Source organism: Protopterus annectens, chromosome 6.part0 (genome assembly GCF_019279795.1).
Source record: "Protopterus annectens isolate FY-2018-M chromosome 6.part0, PAN1.0, whole genome shotgun sequence".
Classification (NCBI taxonomy): Eukaryota; Metazoa; Chordata; order Ceratodontiformes; family Protopteridae; genus Protopterus; species Protopterus annectens.
Genome location: NC_056737.1, coordinates 732,432,472 through 732,458,052, shown reverse-complemented (window position 1 = coordinate 732,458,052; position 25,581 = coordinate 732,432,472). Strand labels below are relative to the sequence as shown.

General features: G+C 40.1%; 1 protein-coding gene across 1 annotated transcript in view; it reads left to right on the top strand.

Moving 5' to 3' along the window:
- ATG14 (autophagy related 14) overlaps window positions 1-25,581 on the top strand; it is a 516,698-nt gene that overhangs the window by 179,097 nt on the left and 312,020 nt on the right. The window contains exon 4 of the mRNA XM_044074421.1: window positions 22,809-22,890. Coding sequence (XP_043930356.1) covers window positions 22,809-22,890 — 82 coding nt within the window. The remainder of the gene's footprint in view (window positions 1-22,808; window positions 22,891-25,581) is intronic.

Sequence of the window (25,581 nt, the reverse complement as noted above, 5' to 3'; positions counted from 1 at the left end):
TTAATACAATTTAATTTGAATAAAGATGGTGTTAATAGCAGAAATAGAATTATTAATGTTAATAATATTAATTCTAGGGCTAGATTAGTGAAGAAAGTTAATAAAGAAAAATATTTTTTGTAACAACTTTTAACATATTAAGTATTAAGATTTGGGAATTAATGAAGCACTTTTGGAAATTCTTACAAAGAGATGAATTGCTACATAGAATTATTTCAGATTTACCTTATGCAGCTTATAGGAGAGGGCAGAATTTGGGGGATAAACTAGTTAAAGCATATTATATTGCTCCAGTAATGAGGCCCTCTATTTCTTTATCAACTTATGGTACTATACCATGTAATAATTGTAATGCATGTCTTTTTATTAAATTGAGTTTTCCTAGGATTAATTGAAAAATGTTTAACGTGCCATACAGTGGGTGTAATTTATTGTCTTAGGTGTCCCTGCAACCTTTTCTATATTGGGGAAACTAAGAGGAAATTTAGAATTAGGTTGCAGGAACACATTGGAGACATAAAGAAGGGGATATTGGAAAGTCCTATAGCATCCAACTTTAAAGAGAAACATAATGGGAATGCTAATTTACTGCAAGCTACTATTTTAAAAGAAGTATTAAGAAGGGGGATGAAAGATTAATCAAAAATATTTTACTTTATAAAGAAACTGTATTTATACTGCAATTTGATACATTGACACCAATGGGTCTGAATAGAGAAGTCAATTGGAGAAGTTTACTTTAAGAGTTTAAGGTATATGTTTTATTAATTGATTGATTGTTCATTGTATTTAGTTGAATCATTGTTTGATGTATAAATATGGGAGTGTGTTGTTATTAAATGTGTACTCTTTGAAGGCTATAGTGGCCGAGGCACTAAGACAGACAATAATAAATGTTATTGGTTTGGAATCCTTTGATGTTGTTTGGAATATTACCTGGTTTCTTTGCTCGTTTACTGTTGGTTGTAATCCATCCTTTTTACCTAATGTCTCTTTTTCAACCAACATAAGTCAATCTATTGAGCTTCCAGTGTTTTTCCCTAATCACAGCAACAAGGCAGAATACAAATTACATCAACTGGATGTGCACAGACAACTCAGATTTTATGTGCACAAGAGAAAAGATTTTAGAAAATCTGACCAGTTCATATCCTTTTCAGATGCAAAAAAGGGTAGGCCAGTTTCTAAAACTACCCTTTTCAACTGGCTCTCAAACTGCATTACCTTCATCTATATCTCAAACAACAGAGATTTACCTTTTAAGGTTAAGGCTCATTCCACTAGAGCACTGGCTATGTCTTCTGTCTTTCAAGCCAGAATTCCTATGGATAATATTTGTGCTGCAGCTACCTGGGCTACTCCTCATACATTTATCACTCATTATAAAGTGGATTTGGCCTCCAGGGACAGGGCCTCCTTTGGGTCCACTGTGCTTAAAGGTATACTCTCGTCAGCCACCCAAGGAAAAGGTGCTAGGGACACTGTCCCATCATTGTAAGAATGAAGGCGAGATAGGACAACATAACATAAAGAAGTTATGTACTCACCATAACGTTCCATGTTTGTTGTCCATCTCACTGTTCATTCTTATGAACCCTCCCTTTTTTCCCCTTCCAAGGACTCCTTGTGGACCTGGTGGATGTCTTACTCCTTTCAGGAGTTTCCTTGTTTCAGTTTGTTTCTCCTATTCCATTGGGATATATATATATATATATATATATATATATATATATATATATATATAGTTCATTACAATTTCTTTAGTAATAGCAGCAAACAAGATCTGGGGAGTTACACCACTGCATTATGGGATACCTACTTGCCACTAGCCAAGTTTGAGTCTTTCAGCTGTGTATTCGGCCGAGTCGGAGCTGAGGATTGGCTCCAAACCCATCATTGTAAGAATGAATGGCGAGATGGACAACAAACAGGGAACGTTATGGTGAGTACATAACTTTTTTTCTTCAGTGACCTGTATGCTCAGGTCCCTGAATTATCTTACACATTTTGCCAGTTTGCAGAGAGATCTCCTGAAGGAGTTAGGAGATGCTCTACAAGGTTCAGTAGCTGTGGGTGCATCAGACAAAGTGTTTTCCCAGCTCTCCATCTTAAATTCAGTAGTATATTCATCCATGAGGCTCATTTCTTATGCAGCTGATGCAGTGAGTAGGACACCGGGTTCAGGAATTTCCCTTAGTAGACATTTCTGGATGATCTTGTGTAACTTTGCAGAACCTTTTAAGTCTTATTTTGTCAGTGCCCCTTTCGATTGCTCGCCCTTGTTCGGGCCTAAGGTCAAAGACACACTAACCAGGTGTGAACAGGAAGGGAAAACTCTCTTTGTGCCATTGAAGACTATTTTTTATACCTTCTAGACCTTATCCCAAAGGTCAAAAGGGAGGAAAGATGTGGTTCTGAAAACCCCAGCGATTTTTTTCCAGACACACATGGTGAGCCTTCCCCCAGGGGCAGAGGGTGAAGCAATAATGGGAGATGCCAGCCACGTGGCAGAGGGGGTCCGCAAAACCAGGGTGACAGAGAATCCTTCGTTGGTAAGCCCTTTCAGCACTCCTGAAAGGAGGCCCATCTGTCCTTCTCTGGAGTCTGTCAGGGGTCGCTTATGCTTGTACCCAAATGCTTAGCTAAAAATACCATAAGACAGATGGGTACAAAGTATCATATCGAGAGGCTACTACATACACTTTTCCCTTCCAACCCCACGTATCAAAAACATTCCAGATGTTGCAGCCAGACAGGAAACAAGCAATCATAGAAATACAGAAGTTGCTAGAAAAAAAAAACAACCGGTCCCCTCAGACCAGATAGGATCTGGAACTTACTCAAGGTTCTTTTTAGTTCCAAAGAAAATGGGGGACTGGAGACCCATACTGGATCTCAGCAGATTGAGCAAATCTGTGACAAAGACAATGTTCCGGAATGTAACACTGCAGTCGATACTTCCTGTATTTGGAAAAGACAATTGGATGTGCTCTATAGATCTCCAGCATGCATACTACCACATAAAGATGGACCGGCCATCCAGGAGTCATCTGCGCTTTCGACTGGGAGCCAGTCATTACCAGTTTCGAGCTCTGCCCTTTGGTCTCTCTACAGCCCCCACAGTTTTCACCAAATGTATGGCAGTAGTGACGGCTCACATGAGGCGTCTAGGATTCCAAGTGTTTCTGTATCTAGACGACTGGCTCCTAACCGCCACCACCAAGCATTTACTATCAGAACCACGAGACACCACCCTGAGACTTTGCTCCCGTTTGGGGATCACAATAAACTTCAAAATATCTGCCTTATTGCCATCTCAGCATATTGTTTTTATAGCTGCAGATCTAGATACTACGAAAATGGTGGTCAAGCTTCCCCTAGAAAGAGTACAAGCCTTGTGGCTTAAGGTCTCAATCCTTTTCAAAAGGAAGGTTCAAGCAAGGACAATTTTAAGAGTACTAGGCATCATGACACCGGTGATAAATGTAATACTATTAGCCTGGCTGCACATGAGAATCTTAACAGTGGGTGCTGTTCACTCACTGGTCCATGCAGGAACTACCAGTGTCTCATCAGATCATATTAACAGAACCTTGCAAGAGAGACCTCATTTGGTGGATACACTCTAATCAAGTAACCTCAGGTTGACATTTTGTTTTTCCACAACCATTAGCCACAGTGACCACAAATGCATCCCAGATAGGGTGGGGGGGGGGGGTGGCATTATCAGGGGAGACAGTACAAGGCACTTGGCAGGATAACGAGGCCCACTTGCACATCAGTGTCCTAGAGATGAGAGCGGTGCTTCTTGCATTGCAAACATTCCAAGACTATCTTCCGATAGGAATGATTGCTATCCAGACGGACATGTCAGTGGTATGGTATATAAACAAACAAGGAGGAACTAGATCTTACCCCCTTTGTCGAGAGGCACTGAGAGTATGGCAGTGGGCAACCTCCTCCTCCCAGTGTTTTCTGATAGCAATGCACATCCCTGGGAAATCCAATATGATAGCAGACAAACTCAGCAGGGCTAGTTTGATGCCACACGAGTGGTCCCTGAAACAAGACATAGAGGAAACTATTTTCCAAAAATTGGGCCAGCCTTGCTGCAACCTTTTTGCCACATCCATGAACACCAAATGCAGCAGCTACTTTGCCCTAATCCACCCTCTTGGGGAGTACCCAAGGGATGCATTTGTAGATGATTGGCCCTTGGGTCTCCTTTATGCCTTTCCTCCCCTTCCCTTGATACCAGAAGTTCTTCAGAAAGCCAATGCGTTGGAAAGCACCTAATACTTCTTGCCCCATACTGGCCTCGTCAAATTTGGTTCCCCTTCTTGTGGCCTCATCTTCAGGAGGAGCCCTGGATTTTCGACCCAGTTCCGGATCTTCTGACACATCCGTCGGAAATGCTCCATCCATCTCTGCACACCCTCAAGTTGACAGCATGACTGCTCCAGTTCAAACCATAGCCAGGCTACCAGACCTCTCACCTTCAGTGCAGCATATCTTGATTTCTTCTCACAAAGATTCTTTGAAAAGATTATACCTCAGCAAATGGAAAAGATTTTCTTCATGGGCTGCGAAAATAATCTTGACCCTTTTTCTGCACCCTTACCTTCCATTTTAGAATTTTTAGTGAAGCTTTTTCAGGAGGGGGCAGCTGCAGCTGCCATTAGAGTTCAAGTAGCCACAATCTCTTATTTCCATGTTGGAGAAAGTGGCCCAAATATCATGTCCCACAGACTTTGTAGAGTCTTCTTGAGAGGTACAAATCTGTTAAAACCACCCGTTAAACCACCTCTACCCCCATGGAACCTAAATTTTGTCTTATCTTGCATAATCCTTTCCCCCCTTGTGCTGTTTTGTCATGTGATCTGAAGTTTTTAATGTGGAAAACCGCTGTCTTAGTAGCAATCTCTTTGGCTAGACGTGTTTCAGAACTACAAGCGTTATCTGTCAAACCCCCTATATGCTGTTCCATAAGGACAGAGTTTCTGTCTGTACAAACTCATCCTTTCTACCATAGGTATGCTGTGAATCAAACTTAAACCAATCCATAGACTTACCATTTTTTTTCCCAATTATGGCAATGAGGCAGAATATATCTTGCAACCTACTGGATATTCACAGACAATTAAGTTCCTACTTACACAGAACAAAAACCCTTAGAAAGACTGACCGTTTGTATAATTTTCAGACTGTAAAAAAGGTGCTCAAGTAGCAAAATCTGCTATATCCAGATAGTTGTCAGATTGCCTCATGTTCATCTACCAGTCTGTAAACAACTTCCAGGCAAGATAAGAGCTGATTCTACAAGAGCCGTTTCTACCTCTTCCGCTTTTCATGCAAAACTGCCAGTTGATACAATCTGTGATGCAGCAGCATGGTCAACACCTCATACTTTTATCTCTCATTGCAAAGTGGATTTGACGTTCAGGGACAGGGCCTCTTTTGGGTCCACGGTCCTGAAGAATATTCTCCCATGAGCCACCCAGGAAAGATAGTGCGCTGTCCCATCAGTAAAGAATGAAGGCGAGATAGGACAACATCACATAAAGAAGTTATGTACTCACCATAATGTTCCATGTGAGTTGTCCATCTTGCCTTCATTCTTGCGTCCCACCCTCCTGCCCCCCCAGCCTTTGACTCCTGGAGGATCGAGGGGTTACTATTTGGCATCTATTACTCTCTGACCCTCTTCTTGTTTTTTTTGTGTTGTAGATAATAAGATATTCTTTATATACAATATTTAGTATACCTGCAAACAAGATTTGGGGAAGTCCACAGAGCATCATGGGATAGGGAGTAAGCCACCAGCTAGTTAGGAGACCTCGAGCTTTTGAAAGCGGCCGAGGGTTCTGAACCCATGAGTAAAGAATGAAGGCGAGATGGACAACTCACATGGAACTTTATGATGAGTACATAACTTCTTTTTTATGTCCTGTGAAGTAAAGAAAAAAGGACAGTCTGTGTCATAGTAGATATTTCTAAATGATTGTCTCATGCTATTGCATTTTGTTACTCTTACCATAACAAAATACTTCCAGGCAAGGTCAGGGCCTACTTTACCTGGGCTTTGGGTACTTCAGTAGATTTTTGAAAAGAGGTGCACTCTAGAAATGTACTAGAGGCAGCAACCTGGTCAATCTGTGCAAGCTGTAAAAAATTAATTTCTTTGCTTAGGTCCACAGCAGGCTTTGCTAGAACTGTTTTCCAGGGGCTCCTAGATTCTGATCCTCCTCCTTCCTCAGCTTTGGTGTTCAGCTTATATAACTTAGAGCACTGCAGGAGTGATCTGGAATGATCAGAGATTGATTTATGGAAAACCACTCTTTTCCCCATTAGGACTCAGGTGAGCAGAAATAAAGGGGAACTTGAATTGAGCTTATCCAGTGGTAAAATGCTGATATATGTTTATTGCATTGTGAAGGGAAAAAGCCAGCTGTTTAGGGTTGGCCAACTCCATAAAACACAACACTCTTTCTGCTTTCCTTATTGCTTACTACACTGAACGCTGACACTGCCTTTTGAGCAAGGTAAAGGAGGATACAGCAACTTTTTCGCGTTTATATCACGTTATCAAAAGATGAAAATAGCGAACGCTATTTCATCGGCCCCAAAACATCTAAACATGAAAATATCGAGCATTCAGAACAGCGAATTTTTTCCCATGGAAAAAATTTGCTGCTCCGAAACACACACACAACACAAGCACATCAAACAAACAGCAACCACACACATACACTTAAATTCCTACATCTAACGCTACACTAAACTAGACATACACTACTATCTACCCAGTTACCTTAACCCAAACCCTAACCCTAAGGTCTGTCACTATCGCACACTCACCTAACCCACGCCCTAACCCTAACTCGCTTAAACCGCCCCAACCCTAAAGTCTGTCACTGTTGCGTACACGCCTAACCCGCGCCCTAGCCCTAACTCACTTAACTCGCCCCTAACCCTAATGTGCAAACGATCGCACACTTACCTGAACCCAACCTGTAACTTTCCACCACAGTGCTAAGAATAGCGAAGCCACAGAAATGGCCAAACAAATTCTTTCCTGAGGAAAGAATTTGTTGTTCTGCAGCTTCGCTATTCTTAGCATTCGCTGAATAGTGTTCAATATCAGAACATTCGAAGTTTTAATACTTCGATGTTCTGATATAGACCCACTTTTTCGAATTGTAAGAGGTGGAGAGAGAGGTAAGAAAGTTTCCATTCTGGTGAGACCAATAATAAAAAAAATGTACCTGTTTGGGATAATATCCTTTTTTTCCCTTTCATTGTGTAAAGTGGATAAGATGTAAATGCATGGTTTTCAACTTTGTGATATTAAAGTTGGTGTTTGATGTTTCACATAGGAAAGCTTAACCTGTATAGGTTCTTGTTACATGTCAGTAGTAGTCCCTTGTATGTAAGCTTTTCTCTTTTCTCCACAGTTACACAACCATAGAGTTTGTATATTTAAGTAAGAAGTGAGTATGCAGTAGGGATTGACATCTAAGGGGTAACAAAAATTCTTTAGATAATTGTATGAGCTGCAGCTTTAACAGATTTGTTTTGTCTGACCGAAGCTACAACCAGTTTGAAGACAGGAAAACAACCGAAGCCTGTTATGGCCTTATATATAAAATATTTTGCATTTTGGTACTGTTTAAACAACCAGGTACTAAAAATGAGTCCCCAGCCATCTGACAGTGACCTGATAGGAGAATGGCTGTGTCTGCTCTGGGCCCATAACAGAAAAATTCCTCACTACCTTAAATCTCTTGATGTGGGTTTCTTACAAAAACATATGGGGAGGGAGTCAGATGCACATTTATTGTATCTCTCATCTGAAGATCATTAGCATTTCATGATGTGCACATAGTAGAACTCAGATTAGTAAATGAGAGTGTAAACACAAGAAACGGACAAAGACTTAAGTTCATTTGTAAAAACTGCTAGAGAAGGGGTGTGGTGGTTAGACCATGCACTGCAGATCCTGAGGTTATATTTACACCAGGAGAGACTCCTCGCCATTCCAGTGGTAATCAAAAACTGTAGTAACAACATAGTAAAAGTTGAGATATAATAAGAAAAACAGATAAAGTGAAACGTATATACCATCAAGTAAATATTCTTGGAGGGTATCTAGTATTTGAGAATGAAGATTATAAGGCTTAACAAAGTTTGCAAGCAACCGTGCAGAAAAGGAATCCCTTCTATTGTAGAAGGGGAGAATACAGCCTTTGAACCAGTCTCCACTGCCTCCTAGGCAAGGCTGCCCCACAGAGATTAACTTGCTCTCCCATCACATGCAGTTACTCCTTCTTGCAGGGGCTCTACACTTTACAATCTGAAAATATAAAATGCTATAATTTGGTGCTATAAAAGACTTGAGATATATTTTCCAATTCCACAGTTCCTCATGTGGGAGAGCACCATAAGGGAGCACAATGAATGCATTGTAGAATGCATAAAAATAATTTTAAGCCTTCTTATCCTCATTAAATCCACAAAACGTGTGTCCTACATTTTGTGAAACAAAGGCAGCACAAAAATCATGAACAACAGTACCTATAATGGGAAAAGTTTGGAGAAGTCCATATAAGTAGGATGTAACATACGCACTTGACCCCAAAGCAAGGCATCGCTCAGGTTTCTAGTAAAGCTAATACATAATACTGTATTGCTTCATGGCTTTAGGACAAGTGGGGGATGGCAGTATGTTACCATGGCAAAACTAAAAATACTGGAACACTGAAGTGATGCAATACCTTTTATTGAACCAACATAAATTTTTGCACTACAGCTGTTAATGTTGCAGACTGACTCGAGCCATTCTATAGAGGTTAATTTATTAATGCATGGTAGAGTGCGTTAATACCCACTTATGCCACAAAGGGAAAAGACAATATACCATTTTTTCATATTGGCTAAAAGAGACACTTAAAAAGATTGCCGGGCTAAAGTGGGACTTCTTGGTAGTTGGCATTCTAATGCATGTTCAAAAATATTTGATTCTTCTGATGTTCTTTGTGTTTCACTGTTGCAGTCATTAAATTTGGGTAATCTGCTGGCAGGTTGCCCACAGTCGGCCTGAATAACAAAGTCTTGGGTCCTGCGTCGGTTGCTGTCTCCTCTTCCATGATGTCAGGTCATCAGGGGTATAAAACATGCAGCCGACGTCATGTTAGTCTTTCTTGCCGCGTGGTGCCCGAAGCAGAAGCAGTTCGCAAGTGTCGGTCGGCTGACTCCTGAATTTTTCATTTTTGAGTTTCAGAACCAAAGTCTTCAAACTAAAGCGAAGTACCCCATTGGGGAAACTTTTTCTTGCTCCTTACCGATGTCAGTAAAAGTTAATAATTGCATTACTTTGTGGGAAGCAAATACCTCATAAGGATTTTCATTTGTACTGTATTCCTTGCCTAGGCCCTGATCACAACATGCTTTGCTGTCGGTTTTGTGCAAAATTTAAACCAAAAGGTTGTGAAAATGCACTAAAATCACCAAGAAATCCAAGCAGAAGTGCTAAAACCAGAGCGGAACTCAGTCGAGGTATATCCAAAAAGTTTTAATGAATCCACACAACACAAACGTTAAAACGATAGAAACATGAATGCCTTTACTCAATACATATGCATGTATTCAGAATTCAGGGAATTATGGTGGCAAGTGACCATAGAAGCAGGAAATCCCCCTGGGTTAAATGATTATGTTTGAATATTGCCACTACTAAAATTAAGGTCTGCTAAGCTTTGAATGTAATTAAACATTTAGCCACCAGATGGCATTGTTTCTTTAGATTTCAAACATTTTATATTCACAACACAATAAGAAATAAGTGATATTTTAATTATATTTTTTATATTAATAATGATTTTAAGAAATGAAATTGAATTTTATATATATACATATTTATTATTTTAAGAATTAATATTGAAAAGTCCTATTGATTTCAAGAGCAAAGTGGAAGTGATAAGTCACGGACTGAAGTTTTAATTGTTTATGTGTAAAATCATTGGTTCCTTTGAATACATGCAGCTCAATCTCATTGGTTTTTGTTAATTAAACATAATACATATACTATTAATGGAAATACACACTGGTCATCTGATATGAGACGAAAATGCATATGTATTGAGTGAAGGCGTTCATGTTTCTATCATTTTAACATTTGTGTTGTGTGGATTCATTAAAACTTTTTGGATATACCTCGACTGAGTTCCGCTCTGGTTTTAGCACTTCTGCTTGTATTTATTTGTGCAAAATTTAACCAACACACTATTAAGCGTCAATGTATTTTTGCTTCTAAATATTTTGGTTCAAGATTTAACTACCCTGAAATGTTGTCAGTTAGCAATCCGACTACCGGAGTTCACAAAAAACTCAAGGAAAAAGACAGAGACAGACCGTCAAGGTCCAAAACAGACAACAAAGCTTCTCCTAAGCCAGTCGCCGGTTTGCCGGTACTCATTGAGGAGCTTTCGCAGCCCCTGATACCCGCTATTTTTGAGTCGCAGGCCTCTACCGAGACCCATTTGGAGTCTGGTATGCCACGAGATTCGCAAAGTATTGAACCCGTGGATGTCTCTCCCTTGGATCGGTCCGGAGCCGCTGAGCAGGCACCGGCTTCTGAGGGTGTTTTCAGACCTCAAAATTGTTATATTAAACCAACGCCATCAACAAAAACAAGGTCAAAAACGACTTCTATGTCTAAAAATCTGACGCATGAGCCACGTGTTCAGGCCCCTATGCCTAAAAAACAAATGATCAGAATGGCTGAGGATTTAATTACCTTGATCAGGTGTTCCCAACCCCCCCCCTGCTAAGAGACCTAGGCAAGGCATAATCTTCAGATCAGGTTTCCATTTCTTCTGATTCCTCTTCTGATCAGGAATTTTCTATTCCACCTTATGAGGATTCTGATGCAGAGGAATCCATCCCATCTGCATCTCCTCCTGATGATTACTCTTTTAGAGAGACTTTGCATACTTTAAGGGAACATTTTCACTGGGAGAGTCAGGACTTCTCAGAACCACAAAAGAGGCTTAGGGATTTCCTCCTTCTTCCTCAGCATAGGCCTTTGGCAATATCTCCTGTATTAGACATTGTTGATGATGTGTTCTCGGAATCAAGCATGGCTCCTGATTCCCTGTCTCAGGCTCCTAGTAATCCAGACAGATATTACAGGGTTCCTGACTCCCACAAATTTCTTTACAAAAATCCTGCTGCTGATCCTGAGACTATTTCTCAGGGTCCCAAGGGTGTTAAGGCTTCTACAGCCAAAAATCCTACCCCTTCTGATAGAGATTTCAGGGCGCTGGATAAATGGGGTAAGAAGGTTTATACGTCTGCAACCGTGGCAATCAGGGCTTTAAACTGCCAGTTTCATATGCTTAAATATCAACAGCATGTTATGGGCTTACTGAAACAGAAAATTATGTTGATTTCTGTTTGTGTGGAAAGTAGAGTTACAGGACTTACTGCATTCAGCAGAACAGGTTGGAAAGCATACTTTGCAATGTGGTTTTGATTCCTTGGAGGCCTCTTGCAGGGCCTGCCGTAAATGGATCTGTGATAAGAAGGCATGCCTGACTCAAGGAGCAAAATCTGCCTGATCATGTTAAAGCTAAATTGTTGGATGCCCCTTTACAGCATGATAGTTTGTTTGGTAATAAGGCAGAGGAGATTTTAAAGAAAATGGAAGACAAAGCTAAATCTATGCAAACTGTAAAAGATTTCTTGCAGGTGCAACCACCCAGGTTCAGTAGGCACTGGCCTACTAAGAATTGGTCCTTTCCTGTGACCAACAGAGCCACTCAGAGCAAACCCCAGGTGCTCAAAAGGCTCCAGATATCAATCACAGGGATCTTACAGGTCAAAGCAATGGGGTGCCTCTACCTCCAAATCTGGAGGTAACAAAACACAACCCTACAGTAAGCAGTCTCAATGACTTTCCTCTACCATCTCCAAGCTCTTATCTTTTGGCAGCCCCCCTGGGGGGAAAACTAGCACTTCATGCTCAAAATTGGCAGGTAATTACCCAGGACAAGTGGGTATTAAACATAGTATCCATACCTCTCAACTGTCCCGAATTACTCAGTTTCTACTGAGTTTTGGGGTCCAAATAATGGGGTGCCACGATTCCCCGAGTGGCACCCCTTCATTTCCGATTTATTCGTACTTTGTTTTTTATTTTTTTAATTTTCACGCTTCACGAGCCAACGTCATCACGTGCGTGATGACGTCCACTCCACCAGCCTGTCGAAATGCTCGCACACATAAGTAGCACATAATTTCCAGCTATACTTCAAATGCTTTTGCGAGTGGCAAGTCACCAGAGCTGGAAAGACTGGATGTTATTTAGCTTGAATTAGAAAGGATTTCGATGGCTGTGGATTTTATTTAGAAGATGCTCCGCTCACTGTGGATTTTATGAAGAGAAGGCACTATCTGGATTTATTTTGCTGGCTGGATGCGGAGTTTATTTAGAAGATGCTCGCTGTTTCTGGATGTATTCAGAGGTATGGGGTGATTAAAATAAAATAAAAAAGTATGTCAACAATTTAAAATCTTCTCTGCATTAACCCAGACATCCTTGAGGTTGCTTAGTTTAAATAACACATAAACATACTACTTGAGAGATGAGCATTCAACTTTGCTTACATATAAAGGTTATGTTTTTTTCCACTTAACGGGCCATAACATTGCAGAACACAGCTGTGTAAGCAATGACAAAAACTGCAGTGCATCATGTTATTTTTTCCTAGTCTGACCGTCACTTTTGTCTAATCTGTAGATATTCAAAAAAGTAACAAAAATAAATCTTTTTTTCCAAAAAGTATCTATAACATTGTAATGCATTAAACAGTCATTGTCACCTCCATTAATGAGTGACGAATATCTTGATAACACCAAGGTTCTAATTTTTCAGATATGTTCATATGTAGGAAGCTCACATTAAACAACTCTTGACAGTCTGTTCTAATCAAAAAGTGCTCAAAAGAACTTCAAAAGGGGTAATGTCCCCACAGAAAAGACCAAACTTTAAAATACTAAAACCAATTTTATATAAAAATTAAGATGAGTGACAACTAATGAAATTACTTATTTTTATACTAATGCCTTTTTTCAAATGGCAGACCAATTTTCTTTTTTGAAAAACAAGATTTCTTCTGACTAGAAGAGGAATGCATCAAAGATAAAACAGGAAAGGTCATGCTTGTGATTTCATCCTACATAATCATGTCATAATTAATGCTTTCAGTTTCTCCGATGTCAAAACTGTGCGATATTTTTCCCTAAAATCTGATAATCTCCAGGACAAACTATTCTCTTAAGTAAGAACAATCATTTGTTCACTACTTGTCACAGAAACAGACGGTTTTATATATATATATATATATATATATATATATATATGTGTGTGATACATTATTGTACAACTTACTGAAGTGTTTCACATATAGTAACACACTTTTCTGTAATATTTTCATGTTAGGTCAGATGATGTTTTATCTGCTAAAATAACAAGACATTTGTCATTTTTCTGTTATTTTTTCAGGCTATTATAAAATGCATAATGTGTGTGTGTGTCTTTTTTTATGCTAAGAGGTTGAGAGCTGTGGTGAGAAATGAATTCACTAAATGATAGCCATTAAGTTTTCAGTCGTCCTGTTTTTCAGGAAGCTGCCAATTTGGCATAGTGGTATGTTGCTCTGACTGTAGTGCATAGGGTTTCAAGACTTGCTAGTGAAATGCATGGTGGTAACACATTTTATTCTAGCAGCTTTACAGAATTATACAAGCAGTGTTTAAAATGTGTCCCTGGTTTTTGACCTTTCACCCCCCCCCAAAAAAAAAATGAAATTGAAAATAAGTGCGAGAAGCAGTGCAAGATGCCTATCGTTACACTACTGGCATTCTATTTATAGTGTGAATATGGAAGTCGACTTTTATGATGGAAATGTTCTGAATTGGGCAGTTTTGTCATTATTGGTTCATGCATTTTGTTTCATTGCCTACAGTACAGCCTACTGGAAAAATGTTGTATACAAGGAATATAATTTAATAAAGTCAGGAAGGTGCATCAAAGAAAAGAACACATGTATGTTTCTTGTGTTGTTTGCAAGGGGACAATGATTTGCAAACAGCCCAAAGGTAATCTTTTTATCCACCACTGGCTATATGTATTTTCTTTGGATGTGGTGTAGGTTTCAGTGCTGTTTCAATGAATGTGTTTCAAGGGCAGAGAAGTTTTAATGCCAAGTCTGTTTTCATTGTGAGACAGTATTGCTTTGTTTACCAGATGTCTATTAGTGTTTGTGCATTGTTGTGCTGTAAAATGTAAAAATAAAATACAAATAATCATTGTAGAAGTAAAGCAGTATGCACACATTAGTGTTTATGGTAAATGGGGTGAAAGCCAGGTAATGGGACATTGGAATGGCTGCAGGGGGACTGGTGCCATATTTTGGTCGTCTGTTCTTCAGTTTGCATTTAAAAATTGGTATCCCACAATTCCATTGGAGTGGGTGGGGTTATGTAATTATGTATGTAAACTAGATGTTAATCAGCATACAGATTTGTACCTCTTTTTCATGGGCCTTGTCCAGATTTTTGATGTTTCCAGGTTGAGAGGTATGATAGTATCCCAGGGGTACAGATTTCGTTTCCATACTTTGCCATTTCCAAATGGATGGCCAGATCTGCCACAAAACCAGTAGGCAGAGGCCCAGAAACAAGTCATGTCCCTCATGGATATGGGGGCTATTCAACTGGTACCAAAAAAGGACAAAGATTTTATTCAAGACTTTTCCTGGTACCCAGAAAAGACAAATCATGGTGTCCAATACTGGACTTATCTATTCTGAACACGTTCCTGGACATTCCAACATTCAAAATGCTGACTTTACAACAGCTACTGCCTATGCTAGGCAAGAATGCCTGGTTGGTAACTCTAGCCTTAAAAGAGGCATACCTGCATATCCCAATAAGGGAATCTTGCAGAAGATACCTCCGCTTCAAAGCAGGTTTTTTGCATTACCAATTCTCTGCACTGCCGTTTGGCTTATCTACTGTGCCCAGGGTCTTTACAAAGTGCCTGGCACCAGTAATTGCATTCTGCAGACAAAGAAACATTCAAATGTATCCTTATCTGGATGATTGTCTCATTCAGGCAGAGGACAAGGACACTCTTCTTCAACATCTGGCATTTGTAAAAAGGATTCTAGCATGCCTAGGGTACACCATAAATGAAAAGAAATCACAACTGGTACCCTCTCAAATAATTACATTTCTGGGTGCAAACTTGAATACAACTGCCCAGATGGTTTACCTCACGCCAGACAAACAAATGCAATTCACAACATACTTCAAACAAATGGCAACAAAAACCCAATTATCTGCAAGACAAATTATGCAGGCTTTGGGGTTCATGGCATCCTGCATTCTACTAATTCCATATGTGAGATTGCATATGAGGAAACTTCAGTGGTACCTAAAAAGCTTATGGAGTCAACATTGTCACGGTATGGAAACAATGATTCCTCTCATTCCCTGCCTACAACAGGAGTTTCTTTGGTAGGCAGACACGTCACCAAAACAAGGTTCACTCTACCCCCTGCCACCCAAACCCTAACTACAGACACATCAGACTATGCTTGGGGGGCCCACCTGACAGGGAGATGCATTCAGGGCAAATGGAGCCTAAACCAAATGTATCTACATATCAACCAGAAAGAAATACTAGCTGTTCAGAATGCTCTGACAGCCTTCACGGACTTCATCCAGGACAACTACTGATAAAGATGGACAACACCACAGTTATGTGGTACATAAACAAGCAGGGGGGTACCCATTCCTACCCCCTTTGCAGACTAGCCATGGCCTTGTGGAACACAGCCTTGACTTACCAAATACATCTTCAAGCTCAATTCCTGCCAGGAAAGCAAAATACTCTGGCAGACGACCTAAGCAGAAATCTTATGGACCCGCACGAATGGAAACTGGATCCACAAATCTTCAGCATGTTAACACAGAATTGGGGAAGCCCATACATAGTTTTGGGGAGAGGCAAATAGATCTATCATTTGGACAAATTCTGCACAAGAGCTCATCACAAAAAAGCGTGGAAAGTGGATGCTCTATCCTTCAGCTGGAAAAACCTATCATTCTATGCCTTTCCTCCCTCTACTCTCCAAGGTCTTACCAAAAGTCAGACAGGAAAAACTAAAAATGATTCTAATTGATCCAGACTGGTCTCGCCAACACTGGTACCCGCTTCCAAGGAATATGTCGCACTTTCCTCCATGGTACCTGCCTCAAACACCTCATCTATTGCCTCAGCAGAACTATCAAATACTGCACACTCAGCTCCAAACTCTGAATTTTGCAGCATGGCTAATCAACTAATTATTCAAACCACATCTCTCAGTAAACCTGTGATGTATGTCATTTTGGAAGCCAGAAGGCCTAGTACTAGAAAATCTTATGCTGATAAATGGAAGAGATTCTGTGCTTGGAACCAAGCACAAGGAATAGTCGCAGCAAAGCCCAATATTCCTCAGATTTTACAATACTTAACTGAGATGCTTGACAAGGGCCTATCTTTTTCTTCAATAAAAATCCATGCCTCCCCTCTTTTCTCATCCACTGCTAAAACAGTATCTCATAGGGTCCAAAAATTTAAGGCCTCCCAGGAGAGCGCCAACTCCTGCATGGGATCTCAGTTTTGTGCTGAAAAAACTCACACTGCCTCCTTCTGAACCAGCAGCTACTGCGGATATAAAATTTCTTTCTTGGAATGCAGCTTTTCTTTTGGCAGTCACTTCAGCTAGAAGGGTTTCAGAACTACAGGCTCTCATGGCAGTGGAGCCTTTCATTATTTTTACCCGGACAGGGTAGCCCTCAGGACCAATCGTTCTTTTATGCCTAAGGTGGTAATCCACTGTGTCTCTTAACCAGACCATTCACCTGCCAACTTTTTTCCCAAATCCGCAGAACAAGGGGGAGCGGATTCTGCATTCATTGGATGTACACAGACAACTAAGATTCTACTTAAACAGGACAAAATCTCTAAGAAAGTCTGAGCAACTACTGGTAGCATTTGCTGCAGGATCAGAGGGGAAGGCTACATCAAAGCAGACTATTTCTAAGTGGATAAGCCATTGCATTTGTTTCTGCTACTTGCACCTTGGTAAACCTGTGCCGAAGGGGATCAGATCCCATTCCACCAGGGCTGCCTGTACTTCAGCAGCTTTTCTCAGATGGGTCCCTACCAGAGACATTCTAGAAGCTGCTACTTGGGGCTCAGTTCATACATTCACAAAGCATTATCATTTACCTCTCTTCTCTAAATCCAGGGCAGGCTATAGCTGCTCCTAATGCTGTTTAGTTCCATCCTCCCATCCATAGCTTTGGAATTCTACCCAAATGTAACGACTGCAACAGTGAAACATGAATAATATAGTACAGTTGTGTACACTTACCATAAATGTAGATGTTAGAGTGTATTCACTGTTGCGGTCCTGGTTACCCACCCACCAGCCACCTTTCTATACCTTTTCTTTCCTTCATTATACTCAAAAGCATTTGTGGTGTATTTGCTTTTAGTTGAAGGTAAATTTTATGTTTCTGAGATGCATTTATATATTTACAGTTTATATTTTTTTGCTCCCCATTTGGGGCCCCCTGACATCTGGGGCAAAAAAAACTGATTAAAATGGCGTCGGCTGCATGTTTTATACCCCTGATGACCTGGCGTCATGGAAGAGGAGACCGCAACCAACGCAGGACCCAAGACTTTGTTATTCAGGCCGACTGAGGGCAACCTGCCAGCAGATTACCCAAATGTAATGACTGCAACAGTGAATACACTCGAACATCTACATTTATGGTAAGTGTACACAACTGTACTTTTTGTATTTAAAGATTGAGACTTGCAGTGTCTTTAACGATTTGTCCTTTTCCAGAGAAACAGAAGTCAGGGAGTTAATATTTAATATATTTAAGAAGCAGGAGTGTAAGTGGTGCAGTATGGTAAAGCCCTCCCACAAAGCAAAAAACATTTTGACTGTGAATCAGCAAGTTTTGATTGATACTGTTGCACTGTCAGTTTAACTAGATGTTACAAATTTAGATATTTGTTGCTTATGTATCAAACTTTAGTCATGGAGACACTTTAAGAAACACCAGTGTGAGAAGAAAGTCCTGTTACATAGCTCAGATATGTAAAAGTATGACACACATAAATAGCCAAGAGACAGATTGTGTGTGTGTGTGTGTGTGTGTGTGTGTGTGTGTGTGTGTGTGTGTGTGTGTGTGTGTGTGTCACTATGAAAGCACCGTTTGTGGCCTGCTGTAAACAAGAAGGCTGTCCATAAATGATGCATTAGAAACCAGTGTTCAGTTCGAGAAGAAGAAACACTCTTATTAAGTTCAAATCATCTAGTCTGGCACTTCATGAGGAAATTAATAATAATAATAATAAATATAGATGTGTAGTTAAATCTAGATAAGGAAGTCAAGAAGATATCATTTTATTAGTCCATCTTTGCAGAAAACGTGTGTGCTACTTGACTTTAAAAAATATCCAGTAATAGCAGTAGTGTCCAAGTCAATATGTTGTGTTATGAAAAAAACAACACAGACTACCAAGAGAATAGAGTGCTAGCTTAAAATGTGTGGATGCTGTTAAATTGGGAATGTGGATATGAGTAAACGTCAGAGCATCGTAACTCAGACCGTTAAAGGAGGCATGTTTTGAACAGTTGCTGTGCTACTTGGGATAAACATTCTGAGCCTGCATGATGGTGATGATGATGATTAAAAACTGAGATGATGGATTTTTTCTGCAGTTAATCAGAGAAAATTGTAGACCAAAACAGCATTTCTAAAGGCACAAGGTTACGTGTATTCTTTAATTCTGATGGTAAATGTGAGATTACACATGACGAAAGTCCATTGGTACATCCTGGACCTGTGGAATAAGAGTATCCACTTCATGGAAGTTGTTCTTCCTGTGATTCCTGCTCTTGTAATAATTCCTTTGTTTCCTTCAGATATTAAAAAAAAGGCCTTCATTTTATTGTTGCAACTCTTGACTAGCAAATGGTAACAGACTTCTTGAAGTTTGCTTTAGGAACACATTACCCAGATCAGAACCTTCAGCCTTCACAGAGAGACAGATGAGTATATCAGTTACAAAGAAATGATGAGAATTCAGCTGGCATTTTCAGTATTCAAAACATTAAGGTTGGAAATCCTTCAGGAAGTGACAGACAATATTACATTCAAGTTCTGCACAGCGAGGCACCACTTCCTAGCTTCTTTGCATGTCATCCATGTTATTTTGGGAGTAGGCACTTTCTACAGTCCAAGTTAAGTCAATATAATGACTTGAATACTCTTGTAGATGACCTGAGCAAAGAAATTTCCATTACTTAAGTGAAAACTAGTCATGCTAACTATACTAATGATTGTCAGAATGTGGGAGTCTATCAGTAGTTATATTTTTGGTCTATTGTGTAAGCTATTAACTTCTACTTCATTTCAGCTATCAGCACAGCAAGCTTGGGTATGTTCTCCATCATTTGAAACCACCTGAAACTCTGAATGTTTTCTTCATCTCTTCTCGTTGCAAAGCATTTTTTAAATGCATAAAGGGGGGAGGCAAATATATTTAGCACTATGGCCGAGAAAGTCTTGAGTCACCCTCCTACCTCATATAGTTGCCCAGCCATTGACCTTGTTTCTCTACAATAATTAGTCTTGCAAGAAGGAAGAGGGATGTATCTCAACCCCTGATTTATTTCTCTTTCTGATAGCATGGAATATTGCATACTGATTCATTATTTGCTGTCTTTCTCAGCATGGGTTTTCATTCCGAAAGAAGTTAAAAGGCTATATCTCTAAATGGAACAATTTTTTCTTGCCGATGTCAGAGCATTTGGTCCTACCAAGTTTTCAGTTCATTGCTACAAATTTTGCAGCACTTTACTGCTCTGTTTGATGCTGGTTTAGCTTACCCTTTTATTAAAGTAGATTTGGCAGCCGTTTGTGAATGCCTGGCTCTGTTATCAGCTATAGCTTCTCACATTTACATGAAATAGTTTAAGTATTTAAAAGAATTAAGGCATCCTAACTTCAGTTTAATACCTACATTTTATGATTGGAAATTTGAATGCTTCTTTTTTTGAACCTCATAAAACTAAAACCAGTACAAAGTCACTGGTACCACAAACTGCTCAATAAAAAAGGTTTATTCGGACTTAAAACTGCTAGTAAAAAGTTTCGCCTGTAAGGCTTCCTTAGGCAAAGTAAAACAAACACAAGTAACCCATTTAAATAGTATCTCAGTCACATGATAGCATCTTCAGTTAGAGTTCATTTAGACTTGTTCATGCAACTCCTTCAGCATAGGTTTTAAAGAGGCACTAGCATTTAAACTTGGTAAAATGTGAGCCCTAAGGTGCAAAATCTAGTTCAACTCCTCTAACTCTGTCCTGTTTTTAACATTCCCTTCACGAATTGTGTCATTTACTACACGGTGGTACAGCGGTTAGTGTTGTCGCCTCACAGCAAGAGGTTCTCTGGTTCGATCCTCGGCTGGGGACCCTTCTGTGCGGACTCTGCATGTCCTTCCTGTGGTTATGTGGGTTTCCTCCAGGTGCCCCGGTTTCCTCCCACATCCCAAAGACAATGATGTAGGTGGATTGGACACTCTAAATTGGCCCTAGGTATGAGTGTGTATGTGCCTTCTGTAGAAGGTTGGGCGCCAGGCTGGCAACTCGACACAGTAAAACTCCACTGCCATCATGAGCGGACAGGTGATCCGCTGTGGTGACCCCTAACTGGGAAAAGCCGAAAGAAGAAGAAGATAAACAGCAGATCTTGGGTATCTTTCCTGAATGACCTCTGTAGATAGCAGTCACCTCAGTTAGAAGGATTTCTGAAACTGGGAACACTGAAGTCTAAGGTGCCTTATAGAGTGTTTGAAAACAGTCAGTTTTATGATAAATGTAGTATCTGGAGTTGCATTACACAAATCTACCTAAATTTTTGTTTTATCTCCCAAACAAAAATAAAGTGGAAAGGATTTTGTAGACTATCAAAAGTCAACAGACAACTCTGTTATTAAACTAAACTGCATGTTTTCTTTTTTGACATACACAGCATTGTTTTGATTGGGATAGTTAAAACCCACAGCTGCTTCTACAGCATTTTCCAAAACCACTTTTGCTCATACCCTTTGTCAGGCTGTACCTTGAACCTCCCATTCATTCATTCATTCTGTGATCTTTGCATATTGTACGTTATGCCTAGCGATGGAGCATTGTGTATGTTTGGTGCTGTTGTGGGTACAGAAAAAGACTATAAAGTAGTGCTTTTTGATGCTCTGTCTTTTATAATAGTGGTCACCCAAATGGCCATGTCTTGTCCACACTTCCACTGGGATGTCTCTTTGCCAAAGAATACGAGGCCGTGGATATCTGGATTTTATGATTCCTGCAACATTGATACGTAGCAAAGAAAGTATGCAAAAGAAGAAATCTTTTGTTTATGCTGTGATGTCTTATGACCTTACATTTTCTGCATGGTTAACTTTTTACCAAAGCTAGCGTAGTCGGAGTTGCATTTGTTGAATCATAGTTTTGTACTTGCTCTTTAAAATTGCACTGTTCACAACACAGCACAACTGCTTTAATTAATGATTTAAATCATTTCTGACATTTGCTTAAAGTTACACTGTTTTGGTCCTCTTGTGTTACATTCATGAAGAGATACCTGGAGACATGCTTGTTTTGAAGATCACTAGATAGTTTTCAGTGTTCAAAATCACTAGATAGTTTTCAGTGTTCACTTTGCCCACCTTACATCTCAAGGCAAATTCTTTTTTATTTGGTGATATTCTTCAGTGCCCTTGACATCAATAACAAATTTCCCTTGCAACATCTGATTTAGGTTATGTAGTAGATGCATTAAGCTATTTTTAAGCTGTAATTTGGCATGTTGTGTTTTGTTTGTCTGTAATGTTCGCATATATGCATTGATGTTTACATTTCCTCTGTAGATAATTGTTTGGAGCAAGTGTCATTTGTTTATGCAGTTAAATCCAACTTTAAGGATACAAGAATCTGTTATCTGTACTAAATTCTAATTGACATATGACAGTAACACTTCAGTGTTGACCCTACTTAGCTGTAGGTAATCCCAAGCAGTCTTTGCAGTAATTTCAACATGTGAAGGTGCAGCATTGAGTCACCGAATATTTTTTCTTACACAAATGCTTTGGATGAAATTTGTCCATGAAGGTCCAGTTCACTTACCAGATAACTAAATTAAACATGTGTGGTCTCATTGAAGCAGAACATAACTTCTAGGACTAAGACCAAACAGCCTACCACTTCTTTGCCAGCTGGTTCAGCTGTGTATACTAACTAAGCAGCTAAGTGAGAGCATTTTTGCAGGAATTTGTGTATGTGTGATGCACACATTCTTTTTGCTATTTTTGAACTCCTTATTTCTTTAAGAAGTGTTGTACTTTAGGTTCCATCCCTTTTCCATGCTATACTCTGTTACCCTAGATAGTTTTGTGCAGTATCTAAAATTTTGAATACTACTACTTTCTTCTAGACTTCAATAAAATTTGCAGAGATGCATAATTTTTTTTGGAGTAAGATTTAATGTTAGTGTGAACTAGTAAAATTTTTTGGACAGTGTGATTTTTTTTTTTCCAAATGGATTTTTTAAATTAAACCAGTAATTGTAACTATCATCTTTATAAAGGTATATTTTTGATTTTCTAGAAATGGAAGATTATGTCTTGTAAGATGAGAATTGAGCAGCTAAAAGAAGCAATATGCCATGGGAATGAAGAAAAGAAACGAGGTAACAATTTTAAAAATTATATTATGTGTGGAGAAGGGGGATGCACAACATGACGTGCCATATTCCTAAATGATGTTCATCGTGTTACACTGCTGCAGTCATTACACTTCAGTTATCCTACCGTCAGGTGGTCCCGCAGTTGGCCAGAGTTCCAAAGTCTTGGTCCGGCGTCGGTTGCTTCGCTTCTTCCCTGACGTCAGTGCGCCAGGGGTATATAAGATGCATCTGATGCCATTTTCTTCAGTCTTTTTTGCCGTGCGGTGCCCGAAGCAGAAGCAGTTCGCAAGTGCCGGTGGGCCGACTCCTGAGATTTTCGAAGTCGAATTTCAGATCTGAAGTCTTCAATAAAGCTAAGTACCCTGTTGGGGAAACTTTTTTCTTGCCTCAGTCCGATGTCAGAAAAAGTTAATAATTGTATTTCTTGTGGGAAGCAAATACCTCATAAGGACTTCCAGTCTTACTGTATTCCATGCCTAGGCCCTGATCACGACATCACTAGTTGTCGGCTTTGTGCTAGATTTAACAAACGCACTATAAAAAGACGTTTTGATTTTGCTTTGCACTACTTTGGCCAAAGGTTCAATTATACTTTGCCGTCGGATCAGCCGACGACCTCAATACCAAAAAAACGCAAAGACAAGGATAAAGACAGGCATCCAAGGTCCAAAACCGACAATGAAACCTCTTCTAGGCCAGTCGCCGGTTCTTCGGTTCTCAGTGAGGCGCTTTTGCAGCCCCTGACACCCGCTACCTCAGAGCCACAAGCCGTTTCCGACTCCCACGTGGAGACATCTAGGCCTCTGGAAACTCAAGGTATTGGGTCTACGGAAACTAATCCCTCAGATGGGTCCAGAGCCGCTGAGCAGGCATCGGCTTCTGAGGGTGTTTTCAGACCTTCACAACTTACCATTAAAACAACAGCCAAGACAAAGGTACCATTAAAGACAAAGAAACAAGTACAGCATTCTCCTGGACAGTCCTCCATGCCTAAGAAACAGATGCTTAAAATGGCTGAAGACCTCATTACTCTAATCAGGGGTTCCCATCCCCCTCCTGAGAAAAGGCCTAGGCAGGATACAGACTATGACTCCTCTGATCAGGTTTCCATTTCCTCTGATTCCTCTTCAGACCAGGGATACTCTCTACCTCCCTATGAGGACTCTGATGCTAAAGAATCTATCTCTTCAGCCTCTCCTCCTGAGGATTATTCTTTTGGGGAAACTTTACATACCATGAGGGAGCATTTCCAGTGGGAAAGTCAGGATTATTCAGAATCCAAGAAAAGGCTCAGGGATTTACTCTTATTGCCTCAGCACAGGCCCCTGGCTATTCCGCCTGTGCTAGATATTGTGGATGATGTGTTCTCTGAATCCAGCTTATCTCCTGATTCTTTGCCCCCTGCTCCAGCCAAGCCAGATAGGTATTATAGAGTCCCTGACTCTCACAAGCTTCTTTACAAAAACCCTTCTGCTGATCCAGAAACTATTTCCCAGGGTCCAAAAGGCGTTAAGGCTTCCATTGCAAAAAATACAGTACCATCTGACAGAGATTCCAGAGCTTTGGATAGATGGAGGAAGAAAGTTCTGCAACTTTAGCAGTAAGAGCTTTAAATTGCCAGTTTCACATGCTTAAGTACCAACACTATTTAATGGCTCAGTTAAAACAGAAAATGCTTGCAAGCTCAGAAGCTCCTGATTGTAAAGAAATGCAGGATTTATTGCATGCAGTTGAACAGGTGGGAAACATACTCTGCAATGTGGTTTTGATTCTTTAGAGGCCTCTTGTAGAGCCGCAGTTACAGGTTCTGTGATTCGAAGACATGCTTGGTTGAAAGAACAGAGTTTACCTGATCATGTTAAGGCAAAATTATTGGATGCTTCCTTACAGCATGATACCTTGTTTGGTGTTAAGGCAGAAGAGGTGTTAAAGAAAATGGAGGATAAAGCTAAATCTATGCAAACAGTCAAGGATTTCTTACAGGTACAGCCACCTCGGTTTAGCAGAAATTGGCCAACAAAGAATTGGTCCTTTCCAGTGTCAGACAGGCCACAGAGAGGCAGATACAGACACCCAAGAGGCAGATCTCAACCCCAAGGCTCAAACAGACAATGACAGTGGGGCACCTCAACCCCAAAAGGAGGTGAGGACAAGTCTCAACCTTACAGGAAACAGTCACAATGACTTCCCCCTTCGTACGCCAAGCACGTCCCTTTTGGAAGCCCCTCTAGGGGGAAAACTAGCACTTTTTTCTCAAAACTGGCAAACAATCACCCAAGACAAATGGGTTCTGAATATTGTGTCTCAAGGTTACAGATTCCACTTTCATACTTTACCAAGGCTAAAAAGAATGCCAGACCTGCCACAAAATCAATGGGCAGAGGCACATAAAGAAATTTCAGCCCACATGGACATGAGAGCTATTCAAAAAGTACCACAACAGGAACAAGGACAAGGATTTTACTCAGGACTCTTCCTGGTCCCCAGAAAGGACAAAGCCTGGAGGCCCATACTAGACCTTTCAATTCTGAATACTTGCCTTCATATTCCGAAATTCAAAATGTTGACATTACAGCAGCTTCTACCCATGCTGGGCAAGAAGGCTTGGCTTGTTACTCTGGACCTAAAAGAGGCATACCTGCATGTCCCTATCAGACAAAATTGCAGAAGATACCTCAGATTCAAAGCTTGTAC